Source organism: Camelus dromedarius, chromosome 3, assembly GCF_036321535.1.
Source record: "Camelus dromedarius isolate mCamDro1 chromosome 3, mCamDro1.pat, whole genome shotgun sequence".
In the NCBI taxonomy this organism is placed as follows: Eukaryota; Metazoa; Chordata; class Mammalia; order Artiodactyla; family Camelidae; genus Camelus; species Camelus dromedarius.
Window position 1 is genome coordinate 92,176,148 of NC_087438.1, and position 24,910 is coordinate 92,201,057.

Here is a 24,910-nt window from a genome sequence, read left to right on the forward strand (position 1 = left end):
TGTAACCAGGGATACTTGCCTGTGTTTCTCTGATAGAGCATGTATTGACTCCAGGCACTTTCTGTTCACTGAGCCCCTTTGTTCAATCTCAATGCTGTTTCTCATAACTACACTGTCAGTGAGGAAGGATGTTGGGAGAGGGAGAGCGAGAGAGAGCAAGAGAGAGAGAGAGAGAGCGCACGCGCAAGAGAACACACTGTGGAACACAGGATTCAGGCAGTGTGCTCCTTCCCCTCTGCATCCACCTTACCCTGAGTGGATTCCCTTTCCCCAATTCTTCCCCTTGTTTCTCATGGCAAGCTTTAAATTGAATCCTTAAGCCAGGTGATTCAACCATCTTAAATTGGTCTATGAGTCCTATTCATGACCTCTGGACAGCTTGCCCAATACAGCACTTGGAAGCTACATGGAGTCAAGATAATTAATTCCCCATATGACAAACAATTGTGATCCATCCTGTAGGGCTGGGTGCCTTGCTATCTAAACAAAACTGGAGTCCTGTTAGAAAGAAGGGGAGAATGGCTGTTGGGTAGGTACCAAAAGTCACAAGGGTTCACTTGGTCTGGTCTTCTGACTCCACGTCAGATACACTGCACACATTTGAGATAGAGTCCATTTTTCCCATAAACTACAGATATGGGGACTTTAGAATTTGCTCTCATCTTTGAAGTCCCTCTTGTAGGGGAGGGGCAGGACTGGCTCACTTTTCAGAGTCCTGCTGGTCCAGGCTATTATGATCATAGAAGTTCTTGGACTGGCTAAACACTGGGGTCATTTCACTGTTCACACGACAGAGATTACTGAGCACTTCCTGCGTGCAGTGGGCATGAGGATAGTAAGACAGAATTACTGCCTGCCCGAGTCCAGAGTTCAACAGGAGAGAAAACATTAACATTGCTTATTATAATAATATACAGCCAAACTTGGCCACCCCTTTGAGAATCTGCCCTCCGCAAAGCAAAACGTGCCGGGAGTCAAATAAAAGGCACAAGCACCATCTTTATGGAGCCCAAATCCTGAGTCACCTTGGACCAGCAACCTGCTCCAGACTCTCACTTCCAGCCGCCACCGCGTTCCCCCTTCTATTTGTCTCACTCACCTCCCTTGCCTGGTGCGATGAGTGTGTTTGTTTTCTTTGGCCTCCAGAACCCTGTGTCCTGGCTAACACCACTGTTCCTCCTCCCCTTGGCTCCGCAGTCCCCCTGAAGGCCTGCTGGTAGATCCCGGGTGGCTCAATCTGCCTCTCGCCCTCCCAGCATGTGCTCTGCCCAGGCAGATACTGCACCCTCTGCCCAGGCTTCCTAGGAGAACTCATGGCACCCCTGCCAGGGATCCAGACAAGGATGCGAGGAGGGAGAGGCAAGGAGAAGTCCTCCGTGGATGACATTCAGATGCACGCCTCTGCTCTGCTCACGGCAGCTACCAACACAAAGGATGAGCCCACCCAAGGCAAACACACTGTCTAGGAAGGAAGCCAGGGCCTTGGGAGCTACATTAACTCTTCCAGGCCTCCACTGAGAGAATGACAGCAGGTCAACTCACATTACAAAAAACCCATCTGCTTTCTCGGCATGCTCCGGCACAGCCTGGAGTTGTACACAGCGGCAGAGTATCACAAGCCCTGCTGCCTGACAGCACTAGCTCCTGACGGCTCCATGCTCAGCAGACCTCCCAGAGTTGCTCGGAAATCCTGTGCTTTTTCCTAGTCACCACCCCGGCCCATTCTCCACGCCAAGACTCCAAAGAGTGATCGCTGCCCCGCCCCACCCCCTTCGCACTCAGCTGACACCGGGACCACTTCTTTACAGAGAACATCCATTCATTCAGTCAACACACATTAACTAAAGGTCTCCTGTGTGCTAGAGCCATGGGGCTAAATCAGGCGTGGTTCCGGCTCTGGCAGTGCAGTGGGGCGTTGGAGGCACACAGGCAGGCGAGACACAGGGGCAAACAGGCCACACTGTGGCTGCCCCTGCTAAGCCTGCTAGGTGCAGGCCAGCTTCCAAAGCCCACCCCCATTCCCCACCCTCCGGCGCTCACCCAGCCCGACACTCGCATCCAACAGTGCTGCCTGGACCACCTTCCCTCTGGGACCCAAGAAAGTAGGGCCCCAACTCTTCCTCCGGGCCTTCCATTTTACAGTGTCAGTTATTTCTTCCTTTTCCCACATCTTAGATCTCTCCCTGCTTCCCTTCTACCCTTCTACCTGGCCTACACCCTCAAGTCTCCTCATCTAAAAAAAGTCTTACCTTGACCCCCATTCCCCTCACGTCCCCTGCTTATCTCTCTCGTTCCCTTCCTGTCTTGAAGGAACAGTCTGCTTTTCAGCTCACTCGTGTCTTGTGTCTCCACATCTCCAAGGAAACTGTTCTTGCGGAGGCCACCAATGACCTCTCAATGGCCAAACCCACTGGCTTTTTTTTTCAGTTTTGATCTTACTCCTCCTACACTGCACAGGGTCCTGCTACTTCCTCTGGGATACTGTAAATACTCATGGAGAAAAAGAGCCAAATATATCATAAGTACATAAAAAGGAAAGTGTGGGAGGCCCCCACCCCAGACTCCCACTCCACTCCCTGGGGTGACGCATGATTTTCCAAATATTTTTCCAGGTATAAACAAAAGTAGAATACATGCACATTTAGAGTTTTTATACTTTAAAAAAGAAACGTGAGAAATCACACAGGCTCCACCCCAGCCCCTGATTCCCTGCAGTGAGCCTGGCTCCAGGCCCCGACCTCGTGAGGAGTGTTTTCAGCCTTGGCACTTCGCAAGAGCCGGACTCGTAGGTATCTCCACTGCATCTGGACTTGGAACCCATCAGGTCTGTGGCTTGAGTCTCTAGGTTTTTGTTCTGTTTCTGGTCCACGGAAATGTTTATCTTATTTCAGTGTAACTCCAACTTCTGAATTTTCTCCTTCTAAGCTTTATTTATCAGTGTGTTGGGCTTCAAAGCATGAACTTCCAATGCCAGTTCTCTTGCTCAATGGGTGACTCTGTCGAAGCGCAAGTTAGATCCTGTCACTACCAAGCTCATAAACCTGCAATGGCTCCCACCTCCCTCAGAGTAAAAGCCTAAGTCTTTATCCGGCCACAAGGCTGTACATGATATAAGCCCCTCAATATTCTCTGACCTCTTCTCTTGCTCTCTCTGCTCCAGGCACACTAGACTCCTTGTCATCTCTTGAGCATCCCTTGCCCAGTCCTTTCTCTAAGCACCCCCCCTCAGGTACCCACATGGCTTGCTTCCTCATTCTTTCAGTTTTTTCTCTGTGAGGCTTTCCCGGCTACCTTGCGTGCAGTCTCAACTCTCTCTGTATTTCATGTCTCTCTTCCCTACTCTTTTTCTCCTCTCTCCTTTGCCACCTCCTAACACACTATGTATTTAATTTTTCTTATTTGTCATCTACCTTCCCAAATACTGGAGCCCCATTAGGACAGGGATTTTTGGCTGTTTTGTTCACTTATGAATCCCCAGGGCCTGGAACAGTCCCTGGACACTTAGTAGTTTCTCAGTAAATGCTGGCTGAATGAATTAAGTGGCTGGGTTCATTTCAAAAATACCACACATGCACTTTGCTCCTGGGTAGTACATACAGTTCTTTAAAGCAGGATTATAACCCTGAACAAGGCAGATGAGATCCTACCTTCAAGGGGCTTGGAGGCTGAAGACAGGCACGGAACAAGAAATGACTGTAGATGGAGACACATGGTGATGGGGAAAGTGCAGACTGAGGTGAACAAGTAAGGGGGGACCTGACCTAGTGGAGGATCAGAGGAGACCACCTTGAGGAAGGGGCACAGACTGAAAGATGAGCAGGAGTTAACAAGGCACAAAGTCAGTGTAAGGTGAGAGGTGGGGAAGAAGAAATAGTCCAAGATGATGAAACAGAATTTAGAGAAAGTAAGACCCATTCCAGGGAGAGAGGAGGTCAGGGAAAGAGTGCTGAGGGACAATCCCAAGACTCCCGGTTCATGTTTACCATCTCCTTCCACTGATTCTAAGGAAATTTTTAATGTATGTTCCTTTCTGCTACAGTACTGAAAAGAAGAGAAGGTATCTGCAGATAAAGGATTTCAACAAATTTCTAGAAGGCAGGAAGTGGAAGGATGAGTGTTCAGGGATGAAGCAGAGTGGGTGAAGCCCAGACTCCTAATGGACGGGGCTGCACCCACCGTTCAGACACTCCACGCCCCAGGTTCTGGACTCAGATACCACAGATGCTATGGAGGGCAGGAGTCAGAAGAGGAGCTAAAAGCCTGAGGCTAACTGGCCACTTGTATATTGAATATTTCTCCTCATTCACCTTCCCAAGCAAATGAGGATCAGGGTTAATTCAAAAAGACCCACACTTAGACATGTTATAGTGAGACTTCAGTCCTGTGAGGATAAAAAAAAGACCCTAAAAGCTCTCTTAAATGAAAAGAAGATGAAGGAGAAGAGGAAACCACATACAAGAAAAATGTCAGAATAGTACTAAACTTTTCATTAGCAACATTGGTTGCTTAGAAGAAAATGTAACAATATCTTCAAAGTTCTCAGGGAAAATTATTTCCAGCCCAGAATGCTATACCAAGTCAAGCTGTCAGTTCAACGTAAGGGAGAATGAAGACGTGTTCAGACATTAAAAAAGGTACAAAGCTTAAGTCGTGTTGCGTGTAGGAGAAAGGAGATCCATGAGGTTAAGTAAAATTCCTGAGTCTTCAACTTGATTTAGAAGTTTCAGTATGAATTTATGATGTATTTTTCTCTTTAAAAAATGTATTTCCAGCTCTGTCTACTGAAGAGGGCTAGAAAAATGACCAACCAGTATCAATGAGAAATGGTTTGTTTCGGGTCTATGGTAGGAAATACACAAGATGAAACTCGAACATCTTATCATTTCAGATATCAAGGAAGAATAACATCAAGAGGCTCAGGCGGCAACTGAACAAAGTTTCCACCAGCAAAAGAAGAAACGATGTGAGCATTCTTAAGAATAATAACCGTAATGAATTGAAACACATCATATGCATTTAAGTTTATTCATTCATTTAAAATTTTAAAGCTCACAGGTTGCCTTTAGAAGATGCTAGGGACCCATTATTTTTGAAAAATGGTAAATAAAGGGAATTTATTCAACCTTTCACATAGGAACCTCAGGGTAGCTACATAGTAAATGAGGGGAAATTTCTCTCAAATATAGACGTCTTCCACTTAATAAGTGAAGGAGTGACAGAATTTCACCATGTTGTAATCCCCAATAAATAATGGGTCTAGGCAAGGATCATCAATGGCTGCTCACATTATAAAAGAGAGACAAGAAGACATGATGTACCTCCTTTCAGAAGCACAGAATACCATCTATGCAGGTACTCAAACTTGAATCTGCTCAAGACTCTAGATTTAATTACTAATTCACAGGAAATACATGCGATAAAGGACTATGTCAAATGTCACAGCAGGAATGCAAGGAGCAAAAATCCAGATTGTGGGAAGCTTCACAAGAAAAACAAAAACAAAAAAAGTTCTTTTTCAACAAATAAGTTATAAGGAAAAAAGAGACAGGGGAACCATAGATTTAAAAAGACTCAAAACACATATCAAACAGCTGTAAACAGATTCAGTTCAAACCAGAAAACATTTATAAACATCAGGGAAATGTGAACACTGACTGATTATTTGATGATGCTAAAAAATTATAGCTAATTTTTAGGTGTGTTAATGGTATAGTGTTTGTTCCTTAAAAGAGCCCTTACCTTTTCCAGATAAATGCTTAAATATGTATTGGTGATATGATATCTAAAATTTGCTTCGAAATAATCTGGGAGTGGTAGGAAGTGACTAGGAGTACAGGTGAAATAAGGTTGACCATGAGTTAATAATTGTTGGAGCTGGTTGATGGGTATACGAGGCTTCATTATATTATTTTTCTCTCCTTTTATATGTGTTTGAAGTTTTTCATAACAAAAAAGTAAAAAAAAAAATTACTGTCTAACCATCTTTTCTTAGGAAGTTACTTGATAGCATGCTTCAGTAGGTACTATGAAAAAGAAAGATGTGCCATTCAGAAACAGTGTGTCTGAGCCAGGACAGCGGTCAAGGCGAGGCCCAGGAAGGGAGCCGAGAGCTGCATAGCAAGCCTGGAGCCACCAGGCCAGACTGACCAGAGGGCTCTTAGAGAGAGGTAAGGGGTTGTGGGGAGGGATTTAATAGGATAGAGAGTATGACTGATGGCCCAGGAAACTCACAGAATGCAAAAATAGAAAAAGAAAGGCAATTATTCAGCCAGAAAAACAAAGCAACATACAACAAAGGCAGGACTCAAATATGAAGCAAAATGAAACACAGCACAGAGGTGAGCTGCAGTGAATGGGTATGCATGGTTATTATAAAATTTTAAAAATTGTTTTGCCTTTTAGAACCAACTTGGAAAAAAAAAACTTATGGAAGATTTTGCTACAGTTAAGTGGACTATAAATGTCATCAAAGTGCATAACGTTTAAGTGAAGGTGTAGACAGGAATGGTTGGGGCATGGAAGGTGGTTGGTAGGGTGGGAGGTCTAATGTTCCCATCTTACAAAGTGGTAAATTAGGGGTAAGTCCATCCAAGACTGATAAAGAAATAAATTAAGGTGTAAGTATATTTTCTGAGGTTTCAGAACAGACCTGAAAAGGATCTAGGAATAGTCTGGGGAAAGAGAAGGGAGACAAAAAGTAATAGAAGTCAATTAAACCCTTAATTATTATGCTAGAACATTCAAGATTGATAAATCAGGAGACTTCGGTATAAGCATAATATTTGGGATGTGGATGTAACCACCAGAAGTACCAACACCCAGAACGGGCCAAAGGAGTTTCTGTAGGGAGAAGGCCTGGGGGTGGGGCGCACTATGTCAGGGCACTGGTGTTCCCATTATAAGCTCCTCTGTGCAGGTACTGCTTTGATCAAAAGCTGTATCAGAGAGGGTCTTGTGAGACATTTAAAACAGTTTACAGAATTACAAAGACTACCACGTAAATGATTAGATCAGTGTTCTAAATGGATTGCTCTGGCTGCAGGTAGAGAATGGAATGGAGATGAGGGAGACTGGGAGCAAGGAGATTGGGTGTAAGGGGCGGGAGTGGGGTGGGAGGACTGCTGCACACATCCAGGCTGGAGATGATGACAGCCAGGCATAGGAATGGAGAGAGCCGGCTGGATCCGAGAAGTGCTAAAGAAGGGGAGGAAGAATCACAGCGAGTGCCCAGTGAGGTGATTGATGGCCCATAAAAGTATGGGAGAGGGACCGAGGGTTAGGGAAGAAGGTAACCAGTTCAGTTTGGACACTTCCATTTGAGTTAGTCTGGCCCCAAATCCCGTCTCCAAACCGTTACTGCGCTCACTCACCCCTATCCTCACCCTACTCTCTTGTCACCCTGAGCTTCCCGCTGCTCTACAAACGTACCACATGCTTTTGCTTATGCTGATGCCTTTTCGGAGAATGCTTAGCTCTCCCTTCTCAGCCTGCAGAGTTCCTGATCATTCGGTCAAATATCTTGTCTTCTCTGAAAGCTTTTTTTTTTTCTTTTTATGGTTTCATTTTTTTATTTTGTTATTTATTTATTTATTTATTTATTTATTTATTTATTTATTTATTTATTTATTTATTTATTTAATTGAGTTATAGTCAGTTTACAATGTTGTGTCAATTTCCAGTGTAGAGCACAATTTTTCAGTTATACATGAACATACATATATTCATTGTCACATTTTATTTCTCTGTGAGCTACCACAAGATCTTGTATATATTTCCCTGTGCTCTACAGTATAATCTTGTTTATCTATTCTATATATGCCTGTTAGTATCTACAAATTTCAAACTCCCAGTCTGTCCCTTCCCACCCCACTCCCCACTGGCAACCAGAAATTTGTATTCTATGTCTATGAGTCTGTTTCTGTTTTGTATTTATTTATTTATTTATTTTAGATTCCACATATGAGTGATCTCATATGGTAACTTTCTTTCTCTTTCTGGCTTACTTCACTTAGAATTACATTCTCCGGGGACATCCATGTTGCTGCAAATGGCGTCATGTTGTCTGCTTTTATGGCTGAATAGTATTCCATTGTATAGATATACCACATCTTCTTTATCCAGTCATCTGTCGATGGACATTTAGGCTGTTTCCATGTCTTGGTTATTGCAAATAGTGCTGCTATGAACATCCTCCCAAGAAGTGCTCCCTCCCCTGGGCGCCCCAGCATGCTAACAGGTTTCTGTCTATCCCTGAGCACATCTTCCCATAGGTCTCCATTTAGATGTCTCTCTTCCCCACCAGGCCACGGTTCATAGTAGAGAGAAACTGTCACTTTTTATCCTTTGTATTTTTATCTCTTAAACTAGAAGTATGAAGATATTTCATCTTGTTTGCCAACACTCCTAGCTTGGTGATGAAGACAAGGAAAGCCATATTGCACATGATTCCATAGGGATGCAGGCCCTGCAAGATGGCAGTGGGTTCCGGAAAAGTGAAAGTCTGTCATGAGTAGAGGAGGAGACGGGGACCAGGAGCTCAGTGAATGAATTGACAAGAAACATCTCTCCCCAGAAGAAAGAAAATACCTGCTGATCTATCATTTTGTCACATAAAATACCTCACAGAATGAGAAGCTTTCTTCAGGGTCTGGATACTTTTTATTTTGCTCCCCAAATTTGATGTACACATCAGGACTCTCCAACATGCAGCTACAGTAATGGGTTTTAGTTGAGACATACCTGGGCCAGATCTCATCACAGCCTTGGGGTCATCTGAGACCTAGGAACTTGAGGGATGCTGTTTCAGGACAGAATCTTCCATTCCAGCAATATTTGGATAAATCCCCTATGTCCTCCTAACCTTCTGTATTAGTTTCGTGGAGCTGCCATAGCAAATTACCACAAACTGGGTAGCTCAAAACTACGGAAATTTCTCTCACAGTTCTGGAGACCAAAAGTCCAAAATCAAGGTGCCCAAAGCCTCCTTCCCTGCCTTTCCAGCTTCTGAGGAATCTAGGCATTCCCTGGCTTCCTTGGCTGCAACACCCAATCTCTGCCTCTGTCTTCACATATCCTTCTCCTCTTCCATGACTTCTGTCTCTTATAAGGACACTCGTCATTAGGTTTATTACCCATCTGGAAAATCCAGGATGTTCTCATCTTGACATGCTTAATTTAGCTACATCTGAAAAGACTCTTTTTCCAAATACAGTCACATTTATAAGTTCCGGGATGTAGATATACCTGTTGGCAGGGGCCACTGTTCAAACCACAAGGCCCTATGAATGGAAAATAACAAAGAGGACATGGGATTTGTTAACTTTGAGACATAGACAATTTCTCTTAATGGAGATATAAACAATGTTCTTTAAAAATTTAGACTGAATAGGCCTACTAGGGGAAAGGATTGAGGACTATTCATTCTCTATAAGTGCCCCCTCCAGAGACCCTGGCATGTAGAAGGATCTCAGCACATTTCTTTTAAATAATATCAGACTTACAGAACCTACCACTATCTACATATGACTCAGCACACCCTTTTCAAAATCTTACATCTTAGGATCCCTATGCCAGCCCCACACACATTGTCCCTATTCTGATGGCCTAACTTGTCCACGTTCATCCATTCCTAAAGGTCAGAGGACATTTTTTTCCTAAATGACTTTAATTCAAGTCTCCTTTAAACTCTCTCAGAAGAAGGGTACAGCTCAGTGGTAGAGTGTGTGCTTAGCATGCACGAGGTCCTGGTTCAATCCCCAGTACTTCCATTAAAAAATAAATAAAAATTTTTCAACCAGCTCCTAGAGTAATGGAAATAAAAGCAAAAATAAACAAATGGGACCTAATTAAACTTAAAATCTTTTGCACAGCTAAGGATACCATCAACAAAATGAAAAGACAACCTACAGAATGAGAGAAAATGTTTGCAAAATGACGTGACCGATGTGGGACTAATTTCCAAAATACACAAACAGCTCATACAGCTTAATGTCAAAAAAACAAGCAACCCAATCCAAAAATGGGCAGAAGACCTAACCAGACATTTCTCCGAAGAAGACATCCAAAGGGCCAACAGGCATGTGAAACGATGCTCAATTTCACTAATTATTAGAGAAATGCAAATCAAAACTACAATGAGGTATCACCTCACACCAGTCATAATGACCATCACTAAAAAGTCTACAAATACTAAATGCTGGAGAGGATATGGAGAAAAAGGAAACTTCCTACACTGTTGGTGGGAATGTAAGTTGGTACAGCCACTATGGAGGACAGTATAGACATTCCTTAAAAAACTAAAAGTAGACTTACCATATGATCCAGTAATCCCACTTCTGGGTATATATCCAGAGAAAACTACAATTTGCAAAGATATGTGCACCCCAATGTTCACAGTGGCACTATTTACAATAGCCAAGACATGGAAAGAAACTAAATGTCCATTGACAGATAAATGGATAAAGAAGATGTGTGTGTGTGTGTGTGTGTGTGTGTGTGTGTGTGTGTGTGTGTGTGTGTGTGTCTGTGTGTATCACTCAGCAATAAAAAAGAATGAAATGATACTATTTGCAGCAACATGGATGGAACCAGAGATTATCATATTCAGTGAAGTAAGTCAGACAGAGAGAGACAAATGTCATATGATGTTGCTTATATGTGGAATCTAAAATTTAAAAAAAGATACAAATTTTATTTACAAACCAGAAATAGACTCACAGACATAGAAAACAAACTGTGGTTACCAGAGGGGAAGGAGGGGTGAGGGACAGATTAAGAGTTTGAGATTAATAGGTACATATTACTATATATAAAATAGACAAACAGGACCTTCCCCCCACCTCTTTCTCTCTCTATATATCACAGGAAACTATATTCAATGTCTTACAATGAGCCATAATGGAAAAGAAACTGAAAAAATATATATGTATGTATGTATGTATGTATATGTAGAACTGAATTACTTTGCTGTTCACCTGAAACTAACATTGTAAATTGACTACATTTCAATAAAAAATAAGAATAAATAAATAAACAAACCTAGTTACCTCCATCACCAAAACAAATGAATAAAATCGTACCCTAAAAAAATTTAGCTTGAATAGTGAAAAACCACCACAAAGAAGCAGCAGCAAAAAAGCCCAACCCTAACCAACAACATTAACATGATTGTTTTTGTCTTCACTGTCACAGCCAAACAGAAGGCTTTGTGCAGACTGTGGTCTTATTGTATCTCCTCTGCAAACTTTCTAAGAGCCAGTATGTTGAGCTCTGAGGACATTAGAACACTGTAACATTTTGCCAAAATTTTCCAGTTAAAAAAGAAAGGATTATTTTGCCCAGGAAATTCTATCATCTTTGCTAAAGAAGAGAAGATTGGAGAAGGAAGAAGAGAGGAAGGAACATGGTGCTGTGCATGAAAAGCCAGGCTGCTCATTCCAGCCTTTTTTGGCTAAGAGAGAAAACCCTCAGTAGTTTGTGTTGCAGAGACTGGATGGGGAAACAGAGACTTTCCCCTTGCCCAGCACCCCAAGCACCTCTGTATTTTTGTTCCTTACCCTTGCTCCAGCCATTCTATCTGGAATCAAGGTCCTGCAGGGTTAGCGCAGATGTTTGCATTGCTGACTATGCTGCACTGTCCCCATCAATCAACATCTGAGGAGGTAACCAGAAGTTCACATTTAGAAAAGTCCAGGGAGAAAGCCCTCTCCATGGCCTCACTCCTAGCTCCTGAGATTATGGGGCTGTTGAACCGCATTAACCTGTTGTAACACATCATGTTGTTTACTCTCACCTTGGGGTGAGAGTCAGGCATGTAGACAATAAACTCTGACTCCATTTTGAAAAGTAACAGTCAAAGTGATGAGGGTCACTACCACGTGACAGTCTGTTACTGTGTTACCATTATCAGCACTTACTGAACGTACTGAATAGCTATTGAACAGTTATTGTAGACAGGGCCCTTTAGCCTGACTCTGAAAAAGGAAAATCAAAGCAATGAAAGTCACTATTACGTGACAAATTGTTGTCATTTTATCATTATCAGTATCATTGGACATAGAGTTATATGCCAACTGATGAAGACACAGCATCTTGCTCCTGGGAGTGTGAGCCCTTGTGGGAATAGGTAGCTGAAAAGAGACCTATATCATCCTTGTTTTCATTTAGCACTGCTAGTATTTTATTGGTGCTTAGTCAGATAAGAAAAACCAGTACTGTTAACGACTTCCCGAGACCACACAGCCTCAGAGGCAGAGTTCATCTTTCTCTTTCTGGCTCATTGTTCAATGTCACCAATTATTACTTTGTAGGCTGTTAATAAAACTGCTTGGTATTTACTTAGCTGATCATCTCAAAGGGGCAAGTGAGCAGATCTTCTGAGGACCTGGAACGAGCCCTTTGGCTGCCTGCCCACCTCACCTCTGCCTCAGGTCTATGACACAGACCTCAGTTAGACTCCTCCCCCAACGCATTTCCTCTTGAAAGGAGGGTCTCAGTCAACACATAACCTTCAGTCTTTTTGTATAGCTTACTTCAAAGTATTGTATTTTGAGCTCTCTGTTAATGAGCTATTAGAACCATTGAATATGAGCCTGGATAAGCTGCGATTTAAGGACTCTTTCCACCTTTACCTGTGTCGCTAAATGGAAGGCAAGTTAAACATGGTATACTAGCACAGTAGTTTAGGGGAAAGTTGAGCTATTCCTACATGTCCATTTTTAAAGCCAGATGCTGTTGGTGGATTTCACATTTCCAAACATTTGGTGCCGTCATCTCCAAGCCCATCTGAATCAGCAACCATAATAGAATGGGAGTCTGGCCTCTGGATTGCTGATTCGTCCACCCAGACCCAAGGAAGGATTCTATAGGTAAGGTTAAAACAGCATTTTGCAGGCTTCTCAAACTAAGCTCTCCTAATTAAGACACTAACCCAAGTGAGGGCCCCCAAATGTCCCTCTGGGGTTTAAAAAAAAAAGAATATTTTAAAGTCAAAACTCATCTATGAGAATAAAACAGGCCAAGAAAGGTTGACAAAAAGCAGCAAAGGGCATCCTCTCATGCTCCACCTGTCTGGGACACAGCTCTTCAGGTCTCCACAGACCAAGTCTGCTGTTCCCTCTCCAGCAACCAAGCAACAGTCTGAGGAATCGGATAAGCAGCCTAAAAAAGGAATCACAGATACAAAAACTCAGTTTATAACAGAGGCAAAGGATCTGACATTTGTCACTAAGATTTAGAAATAAAGAAAGTCCCTTTGACCCCAGAGAGGACTGGGTTTAACAAGTCACAGGCATGAGAGAAAAAAAAGGCCTCTCTTGCTTCCTCTGGGCTGGTAAGCAAGAACAAAACATGATTTGTTCCAGAAGTTGTGACTGCAAAAGCTTGATATCTGGACAAAGTCCCTTTACAGCCATTCTGGGCAGCCCATCCCCCTCATGTTCCTGGAGCTTCTGCATACTGGGGCCCCAGACACTGCTCTTCCTTACAGATGGCGAGGCACTGGTGAGACAGCAGGGGGCAGAGGAAGCAGGCTGTGGTGGACTGAGCTTCACGGAAGGGCCTATTCACCCCACCATGACGGAGACAAGACATTTACAAATATAAAGTGTTCACTGTGGCTGTCTGTGGGGCTCAGGCAGGAGGATCAGAGGGCACTGTGCGTTGAAATAGGCAATGTAATATAACATAACAATGTAACATAACATAATGTAGTACAGTTAGGGAGGGTTTAACTTTATATTAATTTAATAATGTGGCTTTGAAAATGCAAAGGGCCCTCTGCCCTGACATTCTCCAAATTTAAGATACTGAGATAGGAACAAAATGTCCTACTTACTGCTTTCTCTCATGCTCAAGACACATTATAGAATTTTACCCTTGCTATAAATACACATTTGTATTTGATTTTCCTAATGTTTATGGGCAAACTGCTGGGTCACTGGAAGAATTGATTCAGTGGCCTCACTGGCAGCAGGGCACCAAAATTTAAAAGCAGCCTGGGGGAGTGGATGTCATTGGCATCCTCATCCTAATGTTTGCTCAAACTATAAACACTTAAAATATGACAGCAGAGTATGTTCAGATTCACAAGTATAAAGGTTTAAGCTAGATTTTTATTTGAGGACTTTTCCCCTACTTTATTTATTAAACATACAGAACGTCAGTTTGAAGTAATGAGGATCTAATTTTGCTTGGTAAATGAGCACAGGCTTTGGAATCAGACAGCCTTGGGTTTGAATTTGGGCTCAGCCAATTATTAACTGTGACCTTGGGCATATTTCTTTGTATAGCTCAGAGCCTGAAGCCTGTTAAGCACTGTAAGTAAACTTTGCTTGTACCAGCAACTCAGTACAAGCAAAGTACTTAATCCTCTGTCTATTCTTAGTGATCATAGACAGAATGAGTTCAAACCACATAAATCAATAATGATCTTTGACAGGGGAAACTTCTCCCTTCTCCCTTGGAGAGAGGGGGCAGTAACAAAATTCCAAGGTGATTGAAGCTCCACTACCTATGAGATCATGGAAATGATTTTTTCAAGGAATCTAGCAATTTGTCCTGAGAAAGCTAAGAAGATAAAATATATTTTAAAAAAAGCTATTGAAATGAAAATGACAAAGGAAACATGGCTTTAAAAATGAAAACAGACAATATAATGCAAGTTGTGCTTCTGAAACATCTTTATCATCCGTCCCTGTCTTTCTGCCATGGCTGGATGTCCCTCACCATCTCTCACAGGGAGCCTGTCATTACCACTCCAGGGCCCCCTCCTCCACCTATTCACTACACCAGCATTTGTTACAGCAGGCAGGAAGGGAGCATAGGTTGTGAAACAAGTAGTGGCCTGATTCTATCTGTGTAGAATTAGACCACTGTGTATACATCTATGGATGTAAACAGAAAACCTCACAGAATAAACCAAGAAATATTAAGAGTGGTTCTCTAACATGTGGTCTGTTCTTTATATATTTTGGAAATCACTGAGAATTGGGAAAACATCACTATCAATTTTATAATCAGGAAACAGAAAAGCTACTTTTTAAAAAGAAAAAAGTTTTCAGTGGCATTCCACCACAAACAGAATAAAGTCCAAATTAGCGTTTAAGGTCCTCCATCCATGACCGCAGATTTCTTTTCCAATATTATCTTCTTCTGTGCCTCTGACACATACCCTAAATAGAAAACTCACTAGACATTCTTTACCCTGAATTCAGCCTTTGCAGTCCAACTTCCAAGCCCTCCCCAATGCTGTCCTCACAGGCTGCCTCCTGAAGACTTCCCCAAGTGCCTCTCTTAGAATCTATCTGCTAGTCAGCGCACGGAGCATTCATTTCATTTTGGATATGTAACACAATTAATTGCGTTTTTCTCTCCACTAAGCGGTTAGCTCTTCAAAAGCAGATTGTGTTTTCCTCCCAGAACACCTGGCTCACTGCCCTGCACCCAAAGATAACTGAAAGATGTTCACTGGAATAAATTACAGAAGAGTGAAGAGGATGATACACCTGGGCAGCTGCAGAAGACCTGACCGGCTGGGATTTGAGCTGGGTTTAAAGAAGGGGTAATGTTTAGAGAGAAATAATAGCTGATTACAGTTATAATTCTATGGTAAAAACACAAGGACTTTTGCCAAGGGCATTGTTAGTATTCTGATGTAGACTGCTTGATGCTGCAAGGTAAACTTATCCTAAAAGTTCTCCTTTAAATGGGAGATGTACCTTCTTATTTTGCACTTATATTCTTAAACTAAGAGGATACAAAATTTGCAACTAAAAACTAGTTATCTAATAGAAAACAAATTTATTTTTACTAAAGGGGGAAGGTGAGGGGAGGGATAAATTAGGAGTTTGGGATTAGAAGATACAAACTACTATATACAAAACAGATAAACAACAAGGTCCGACTGTATAGCATAGGGAACTATATTTAATAGCTTGTAATAACCTATAATGAAAGAGAATATGAAAAAGAATATATATGTATACATATAACTGAATCACTATGAAATTAACACAACATTGTAAATTGACTATAATTCTATTTAAAAAAGTAGTTGTCTAGAAATGAAAGTGTTATCAGAAAGCAAAATGAAAGGCCAAACAGCAAAGTGGGAAAATCTTTACAATATATATAATAAAGGATTAATAACTACATGTCAACAAGAAAATATTAACAAATGGGGAAATGGGGAAAAGGGCAAGTCACAAAAGAACAAATCAAAGACAAAAGTAAGAGGTAGAAAGTTTAACTTCATTGGTAATAAAATAAATGGAAATTAGAGTGAAATACTTTTTTTTTTTGCCTTTCAAAAGGACAAATGAAAAGCTACTACTCAACGTCAGTGAGGGAAAGACAAGGGAATTTCATGGGGCTGCAACTGTTCTGGAAAATAACTTAGCAAAAAATTTCAAGACTTTTAAAAATAATTAATTCCCTTTGACCTAGTAATTGTAAGTGTAGGATTCTATCCTAAGGAAACAATCAGAAATGTGAATAAAGTTTTCTATATAAGCAACACCATCTATAAGAAATAAAACTCGGAAACAATGTAGACTCTCAACTATAAGAAAACAAAGTGTATTACTACACTTACTTGATGCTATCATTAAAAATATGTATTTTTAAATAATAGTTACTATCATTGGGGGAAATGCTCACAATATAATACAAAGTAAGGTTAAAAAGAAGATCAAATCCTATGCATTCTGGAAACAGAGCTGAAGACAGAACTTGCCTCTGGGGAATGAGATTGAGGAAAGGCAGGCCTTTCACCTGTTCTCTTTTCTTCCAATGAATAAGAATAACAGTAGTGGCTCTACTACTACTAATAGCTTGAATGTCTACTGTGAGCCAAGCATTGTTCTAAGTGCTTTATGTTCATTTTTTCACTTAATCCTCACAACTACCCGATGAGGTAAGTGTAACTATTGTCATTCCTCCCTTAACAGATAAGAAAATTGAGGCACAGAGAGGTCAAGCAAGTAGCCCAAGGCAGAGCTAGGATTCACGTGCAGAATTTTGACTCCACAGTCTTGCTTTAACTACTATGGTATGGTGCCTCTGGCCATGTATTTGTAGTATTGTGTCTGTAAATTAAGAAGTTGATAGCTATGATGAAAAAGCTTCTTCTTCCACCGAGCTATGTAACTCCCTGATCTCTTCAAGTTCTTGCTGAATTGAGACCTTCACAGTGAGTCCCACCCTGAGCACAGTGTTCAGACTTGCAAACTGCCTCTCTGTTTAACTCTGCTTTAATTTTTCCATAGTATTTCTCTAGCATATTATACAATTTTCAGAATCATCATATCACTTCTCTTCGTCCCTCCCCACCTGCACCTCCCACCCAACATGCCAGCTCCACTAGGTCAGGAGTTTTTATCTGTCTTTCTAACTGATGTATCAGTATCACAGTCTGAAAAGATATTGGCACAAACTAGGTGCACAACAAATATGTGTTGAGTAACTTAAGTTTTTAAAACCGCATGATTCCAGCTTGCTTCTTTTAAAGCATAAACAGGTATACACTTGTGTATGGGGGAGCGAGAAGAAAAATATTCAAAATGTTAATAGTGATTTCAAGTGATTTTCCCCCCTTCTTTATGTTTTCCTGTGGCTTTACTGCAAAATTCCATGTGAAAATGTATTATTTTATTATAAAAATTTGCTTTTTAAAACGTCTCTTCTAAACCTCGCGTGACATACACTGCCACGCACAGCGAATTGTCTTTGCTGCAAATTGCGTGAAGCTGTTTCCCTATGTGAAACTCAATCCACAAATGAAGAGGTATCAACGGTCTTTAAATAAATTATGGCTTTTAAGTAATCGTCCGATATTTTGTGCAGGTTAAATATTTCTTAAAGGAATAAAAATCCTTGTCTCGTTGGTCGACCGCGGCATCCCCGGGGAACACACCCACCTAGCAACCGGGAGCGGAGCTGAAGCCTGGCACTGCGCCTTTAATTCCCGAGTTGGGAGGGGCGGTGGAGAATTTCCGCTCCCCTACTCCCACCGCGGCTGCCACCGCGGCGGCAGCTGTCACCTGTAAGGCGAGCACCGTGCGCAGGGGATGGAGCCTGACGCCCATTGGACAGAATATAAAGGCAGGAGCCTACCCCGAAGACTGGGGGCCCTGCGGGGCGGCGGCGGGCGGCGTGCGCCGCGGCCCCCAGCTCCTTTCTACAGGAGACACGCGGGGCCCGCGGCTCGAGCTTGACCAAGGTCCAGCTTCGGGGACACGCCCGTCACGCCTCGGTGAAAACATTCAGGTGAGCCTGGCCGAGGCGGACGTGACTCCCGGAACCCCAGCTCCCGCACGTCCCAGCCGGCGCCGCGAAGTCCACCTGCCCAGCAACCCGGAACCGCGCGTCGGTGGGAGGGGGCGGACCCGGCTCCCCTGCGCGGCGGGGACTTACCATGGCGCTGGCCGCTGCCGCGGCCGCCGCGGCCGCCGGGGTGAGCCAGGCGGCGGTGCTGGGCTTCCTACAGGAGCACGGTGGCAAGGTGCGCAACTCCGAGCTGCTAAGCCGCTTTAAGCCGCTGCTGGATGCCGGCGACCCCCGCGGCCGCGCCGCCCGCAGAGACCGTTTCAAGCAGTTTGTCAACGACGTGGCCGTGGTGAAGGAGCTCGACGGCGTCAAGTTTGTGGTGCTGAGGAAGAAGCCGCGGCCCCAGGATGGACCAGAGCACCTGCCCTCCTGCTTCCCCAGCATCCCAGGGGCACCAGCCCCTCCGTCGAAGATCACTTCCGTCTCACAAGAGGAAACTGCTGCCTCTGGGGCTCCATCCTTGGCCTCAGCACAGAGTGGGGTGGAATCACCAGAGGATCCAGTCCTGCCGTCAGAGTGGCAGGATACCCCCGGAGCTCTGGCCTCTGAACTCACTCAGCTGACAAGGGAGCTATTGTTAGGCCCGAACGAGCAGTCAGGACCGCCCTCGGACCAGACCTCCGAGGGACTCTCTGCAGACATGACCCCACCGTCTAGGGTATCTACGGAGGCAGCCTTGCCCGACACGGAGCCGCCAGACCTGGAACCTGGGCCTGAGCCGACCAAAGGGCCGCCACCACCTACTCCGTGTGCGCCGCCGCAGAAGCCCTGCATGCTGCCGGTGCGCTGCGTCCCGGGCCCCGCCGCGCTCCGGATCCGGGCGGAGGAGCAGGGCTTGCGTCGGCAGCTGTCGGAAGAGCCCAGCCCTCGGAGCTCCCCGCTGCTGCTGCGGCGGCTCTCGGTAGAGGAGTCCGGCCTGGGCCTCAGCCCGGGTCCCGGCCGCTCCCCGCACCTGAGGCGTCTTTCGCGCGCCGGCCCGCGCCTGCTGAGCCCCGACACCGAGGAGGTACCCGCCGCACTGCCGCCGTCCGCCGTGCCCCTGGAGCCGGCCGAACACGAGTGGCTCGTGCGGGCGGCCGGGGGCCGCTGGACCCACCAGCTTCACGGACTGCTGCTGCGTGACCTCGGCCTGGCGGCCAAGCGCGACTTCATGTCTGGTTTCACCGCCCTGCATTGGGCAGCCAAGAGCGGCGACCTTGAGATGGTGCAGCAGCTGGTGGAGGTCGCGCGGCGTGGGGGCGCGCGGGTCGACGTGAACGCGCGCTCATACGGCGGTTACACGCCGCTACACCTGGCCGCCCTGCACGGCCACGAGGATGCCGCGGTGCTGCTGGTTGTCCGCTTGGGTGCGCAGGTTCACGTGCGTGACCACAGCGGGCGGCGAGCTTACCAGTATCTGCCGCCCGGCGCCTCTTACGCGCTTCGCCGCCTACTTGGCGACCCCGGCCTGCGAGGCTCTACCGAGCTCGATGCGACAGGTGGTGGTAGTGGCAGTCTTGCGGCCCGGCGCCCGGTGCAGGTGGCCGCCACCATCCTCAGTTCCACCACCAGCGCATTTCTGGGCGTCCTGGCCGACGACCTGATGCTCCAGGATCTGGCTCGAGGCATGAGGAAGTCGGGCTCCTTCAGCAAATTCTTGGGTGCCTCGCCAATGGCTCCTCGTAAAAAGACGAAGATCCGCAGTACTCTGCCAGTCTTTTCTGAAATCTCCCGTCGACCCAATCCGGGGCCCTTGGCTGGTCTAGTGCCCAGCCTACCACCTGCAACCTGACGGTTCCCGAGGCTATAGCTTGGTTGCTCCAACCGGGCCTGCCTCACAGTCTAAGCCTGCCCGAGATGGCTGTCCAACATCTTCGGCTCCATCTTGTTTCCAGCTTTGTCCACTGTAGCCTGTTCTACGCATGTGGGCCTATGCCTTCAGCTTCTGTATGAAGCTTGACCTTTCTCAGTGATGGGATTCAAGATCTCAGTGAGAGCCTCCTTTGAAGAATTCCAGAAGTCAGGCTTGAACTTTGGAAATTCGAAATTTAAGATCAAAGTTAAGGGGCAGCAGCTGGTCTGGCCCCTGAATGAGTTAACCCAATGCTTCTGCATCTATACACTCCCAAGCCAGAATTAGAGCTTTGTGTGATGATGGATGTTTGTCTGCATTAAGATATGTAGTGCTTTTGTAATCCGATGCTTTTATCCTGTTTTTAAATTGAAATGAGGTAAAACAATTTTCATAAAGTAACCTTTTGAAATTATATTTTTCCAAAATGTTCACTTTTCAATCTTTTGCTAAATATTTTGGAATTCTATTTAACAGGAAAAAAAAGATGATCAAGATCTAAAGGAAATTAGTCCCAACCAACAAAACCCTTGAATGGTTATCTACCTCATTTTAGGCAATCAAGATTCTAGAGTCTTGAACACAGTCTTGAAAACATTGTGAATGTAATTAATTTCAGTTGTACTGTGAATGCTAAATATTAGAAAACAAGTATATCTTGGGAGTAAAAGTGATTTAACAATAAGAGAAAAGAGACATTTTGTCAAATATATTTAATTTGTGGTTGTCTTTATGGTGAAATATAAACATATGTCTTTGGCACTGGTGCCTGGATATTTTAATTTGGCATGAATATTTAATTTTTAGAGAATGATATATTTAGGAATTGCACCATTGTGCCATGTTTCTGAATCTGTGACTTTCAAATCCAGCTGAGCCTTTCAGTGCATTAGGTGAACATTCAAAGAAAAAAAAAATGTTTCTGCATTACACCAGGAAAATAACTGGTTAAATAGTAATAGATATAATTAAGGAGCAACTATTTTATATGAAGGTTCTGTACAAACAAAAAGTACATGATATCCGTTTTAAAATGCCATCTGAAAGCAAACAACTTATAGCAAAATTAGAAATGCAGAATCTCTGCTCAGTTACCTTAGAGAGGCGTGGCTTAACTTCTCTGTATCTTTGCTCCTATTTGTAATTGAGAAAGTTTTAGGTATTGCCAAGATTTCTCAGGTTCAACACAGTGTAATTATAATGGCTCTTCATCTATTTTAAAGATGTGGTATCTAAAAACAAACAAACAAACAAACACACACACACACACCCAAGAAAGGGAGGGTAGGTGTAGCTCAGTGGTGGAGCACATGCTTAGCATGCAGGAGGTCCTGGTTCAATCCCTAGTACCTCCATTAAAAACAAAACAACTCCTTTAAGGGAGGCATCAGACGTTTTATTTCCTTTGAATTGCCAAGGCTAGGAACTCTCTTAACCTTTAACACAGATTACTGGACTTCTCTTAACTAATCAAAATAAGATGACATAATATGGTAATAAGAAGAAGGAATCTGACTTCGGGCAGAAAGGAAGCAACTACTCTGTTTTATTTAAAACAGAAGGTGTAGTGGTCCCTCAAACATGGCTTGATCAGGGTCAGTTGTGAATGAGGTGATGTGTTTCCACTTCTCCATCCCTCTCTCTATTCTAGGCTCTCCCTCAGCCTGCTTCAGTCTACCACTAACTCTTCAAACTCTTAGGTTGTCACCTCCTTTTGTGTGAGAGAAAAAAGACTTGATGGATAAAAACATAAACTTACTTTGTTGACTACTGAATTCATCATTCTGTGAAAACCTTTCACTTTGTGAATGTGTGAATAAAATCTGTTATTAAAAAAAAAAGACAAAACAAAACAACAACAAAACCAACAAAAAACCACACACACATAAAGATGTGGAATCTATTTGCTCAACCAATCTATTTTATATCATATTGTGATAATACTCTGCTTTTGCAAGTTGTGTTTGCATGTCATTAGTTATACCAAATCATTTTTGTGGCACAATACAGTGGGCCTCCTCTCCCATATATATATCAGTAAGGCCTCTGAAATTATTTAAGGCAGTCCTTCATGGAATGTTTTGATTTAAGCAATGAAATAAACAGTCTCCCACTTTGTTCCTGCTTCTGTGATGTACTTTCCTTAAACATTATACAGCACTCGCTACCCTATTTTTCTTTTCTTTCTTTTCTCCTCATCCTTCTTCTGCCTCTTTCAAGCATTCCATTATTGAAAGAATTTGGATTTCTCTGCAAAATAAATAAGTCAACCAAACATGGATATGGTAGCCAAAAACTGTAGGCCTTGATCTGACCTTTCTCACCTTTCTTCCTTGGAACTCTAGCTAAGCTGCATAAATTATTTTTAAATGCAAATTAAATCTTCTGCCTCTGCAAAAAAAAAAAATGATGGGAGGCAATAATTAAAGCAATCTGAGTAACTGAAGGTCGAAGTAGAGGACAGAATAAAACATTAGAACTTTTTTCATGGTAGAAGAAAGTCTTGACAGAGAGGTAACAAAGGTCACAAACACGGGTATGACTAGCTTTGAGAAAGACAAAATATAAACCAGCAGAGTAGTAAGAACAATAACTAATGTTTATGGCACACCTAAATCAGAGGAGGGTTCTTGAGTCACCAGAAGAACCTCTGTGTTTCAGAAGGGTGTGCTGCAAGCCTTCCAAGTGAAATAAAAACACTGGCAAGAGTTTAGGAACAATAAGCCTAAAACTCAGGTGTTAGAAACCACTGCTTTTTCCCTGCAGGCTGAGACTTTCTGAAACTGTAAGGTAAGTCAGTAGAAAATTAGTTTGATATGCATATGAAAAGTTTTTGAGAACAATATATGCCTGGCAGGAGGTATGCCTGTGGAAGGGTATTTCCAGCAACTAAAAGAAAAAAAAAAAAAGTTGTTCTTGGGGTAAGGCAATTTAGATGGTTAGAATTATCACAGGGAAAAGAATCACTCCTCTTAATGGGGGAAAAGTTAATTGCTGGTGTAGATGTGTATGAGTCATCCATAGCAACTTTTTAATAACGTTTTACATTTCCTCTCAGGAGGTTGAAAGCTGTTCTTGAGCATGTATCACTTACCTAATGGAGACTAGGGTATATGGGAAATGTATATATGACCTGTGTGTACTAAGTGCCAGGCAGGGTTCTAAACACTTTGCAGGTATTAACCATCACCTTATAAGGTATGTACTGTTAGTTCTCTCACAGTTGGGGTGGCATCCTGGTGCTCTTTTCCATGACAAAGTCCTGTTGCAGAAAAAAAAGGTGGTCTCATCTCAGCCCTTTATTCTCTTAGTGACCTTAGGGGAGTCACCCAGTTTTCCAAAGTCCATTTCCCTCCTCTGTGGGACCTAGGGCTGGCAGTACCTATCTCACAGGCTGTGGGGAGGGAGGAGAACAGGAAGTGAGAAGGCAGAGTTACTAGTGAGTTGCAACACCATCCTGAAACATTACCAGGAGTGCTGGGTTGGTCCCAAAGTGCTATCTGGCTGTATTCCAAAACCAAATAGCTCATATTTGTAGCTTTGCTTTACATGATCATTCTTTTACTATATTAATAGTTGCTTATATAAACAACATTGACTCTACTAGGAAAAATGTATTCCCACAAAAAGGAAAGTACCCCATATTCTGTGAGTGGTATCACTTTAATTAAAATATCACTATGCCTTTCCTAAAGCACAATCCTCACCCCCAACTTCCAGACCTAAACAGGCTTCATTCAGTCTTCTGGAATGAAAGCACCCCTCCACACGCAGTTATAAAACTAAGCCCACCCAGGACCCACATTCTCCCTCCTTTTTTTTGCCTTTTCTTGGAAGAAATTATTTGACGTCCAATAAGTAGACGCTGTGTTGCTCTTCAGATAGCTTTTTGCCTTGAACCTGCGGTTGGCGTTAACCTTCCAGATCTGCCACACCTCTGGACTTGAACCTGTGGAGCAGAGGTGGACTCAGGTATTACTGCGGGGAAGAGGAAAGAGAGAGAGAGAAAGAGAAACAGAGAGAGAGCTATAGAGAGAGCGAGCGAGAGAGCGAGCGCCAGACCTCCACCCCAGAGGAGGGGAAAAAAAGTCCTCCCAGTGAGAAGTTGGTGCTGCTTTAAATTTCAAAGACAGCAGGTAAACATTCATCTTAACTGTCAGTCTAAACTGTGGCCAGGCTGTGACCGTAGGGGGCCGTTGAGAGGACTGCTTTACAGCAGTTGCCTCCCTTCCCTCCACCCCCCACATTCCCCTTTCACCTCTGCAGTCCCCAACCATATTTGACCTAAATGTCCTCGTAAGCTTCTGAATTACATGTGACTGAACAGCGCGGTGATCTGTTCCCGCGAGGATCCCTGAGGTTAAGCCAGCTGCTCGCCGAGGTACGCCGTGTGCCGAGCAGGCTGTTCCAGCCAGATTGCGCGCCGGTTTGGGGCACTGCGGAACACTGCTTCCCTACTCGGTTTCCAATTTACAGTCTGAAGGTAAAAAGTACACTAATTAAATCCATATTAGGAGGAGCGGCGGAGGCGGGATGAGGCGAGCGGGGGAGGCGGCCGCGGGGCTGCCTGTTGCCCAGCAACAACCGCGCTCTCCAAAGTCGGGGTGGAGCTCCGCAGGCCGCCAGGCTGGTGGCGGAGCCAGCAGGCGGGGGCGCGGGCGGCTCGAGGAGGGGCAAGCAGAAACCCCAACAGAGAACTCAAAAAAAAAAAAAAAAAAACCCTCTTTTCCACCCTGGGAACTAAATAGGGCTCTT

General features: G+C 43.8%; 2 protein-coding genes across 7 annotated transcripts in view; one reads left to right on the forward strand and one right to left on the reverse strand.

The window, feature by feature from the left end:
* SEPTIN8 (septin 8) overlaps positions 1 to 18,496 on the reverse strand; it is a 53,938-nt gene extending 35,442 nt beyond the window's left edge. For 4 of the 6 annotated variants that reach the window (XM_031448992.2, XM_031448991.2, XM_064484059.1 and 1 more), the window contains exon 1: positions 18,412 to 18,496. In XM_031448992.2, coding sequence (XP_031304852.2) covers positions 18,412 to 18,414 — 3 coding nt within the window. In that variant the 5' untranslated portion in view covers positions 18,415 to 18,496. The remainder of the gene's footprint in view (positions 1 to 18,411) is intronic. The other 2 variants (XM_064484089.1, XM_010981358.3) reach the window with 2 other exon arrangements.
* On the forward strand, positions 17,948 to 22,273 carry SOWAHA (sosondowah ankyrin repeat domain family member A). Its single transcript, XM_031448989.2, has one exon. It carries the CDS (start codon positions 18,413 to 18,415, stop codon positions 20,093 to 20,095), a length of 1,683 nt encoding a protein of 560 aa, XP_031304849.2. The 5' UTR covers positions 17,948 to 18,412; the 3' UTR covers positions 20,096 to 22,273.
* Positions 22,274 to 24,910: the final 2,637 nt, after the last annotated feature.

Coding starts and splice junctions, on each gene's coding strand:
- SOWAHA (XM_031448989.2), top strand. CDS start 18,413: ATGGCGCTGGCCGCTGCCGCGGCCGCCGCGGCCGCCGGGGTGAGCCAG.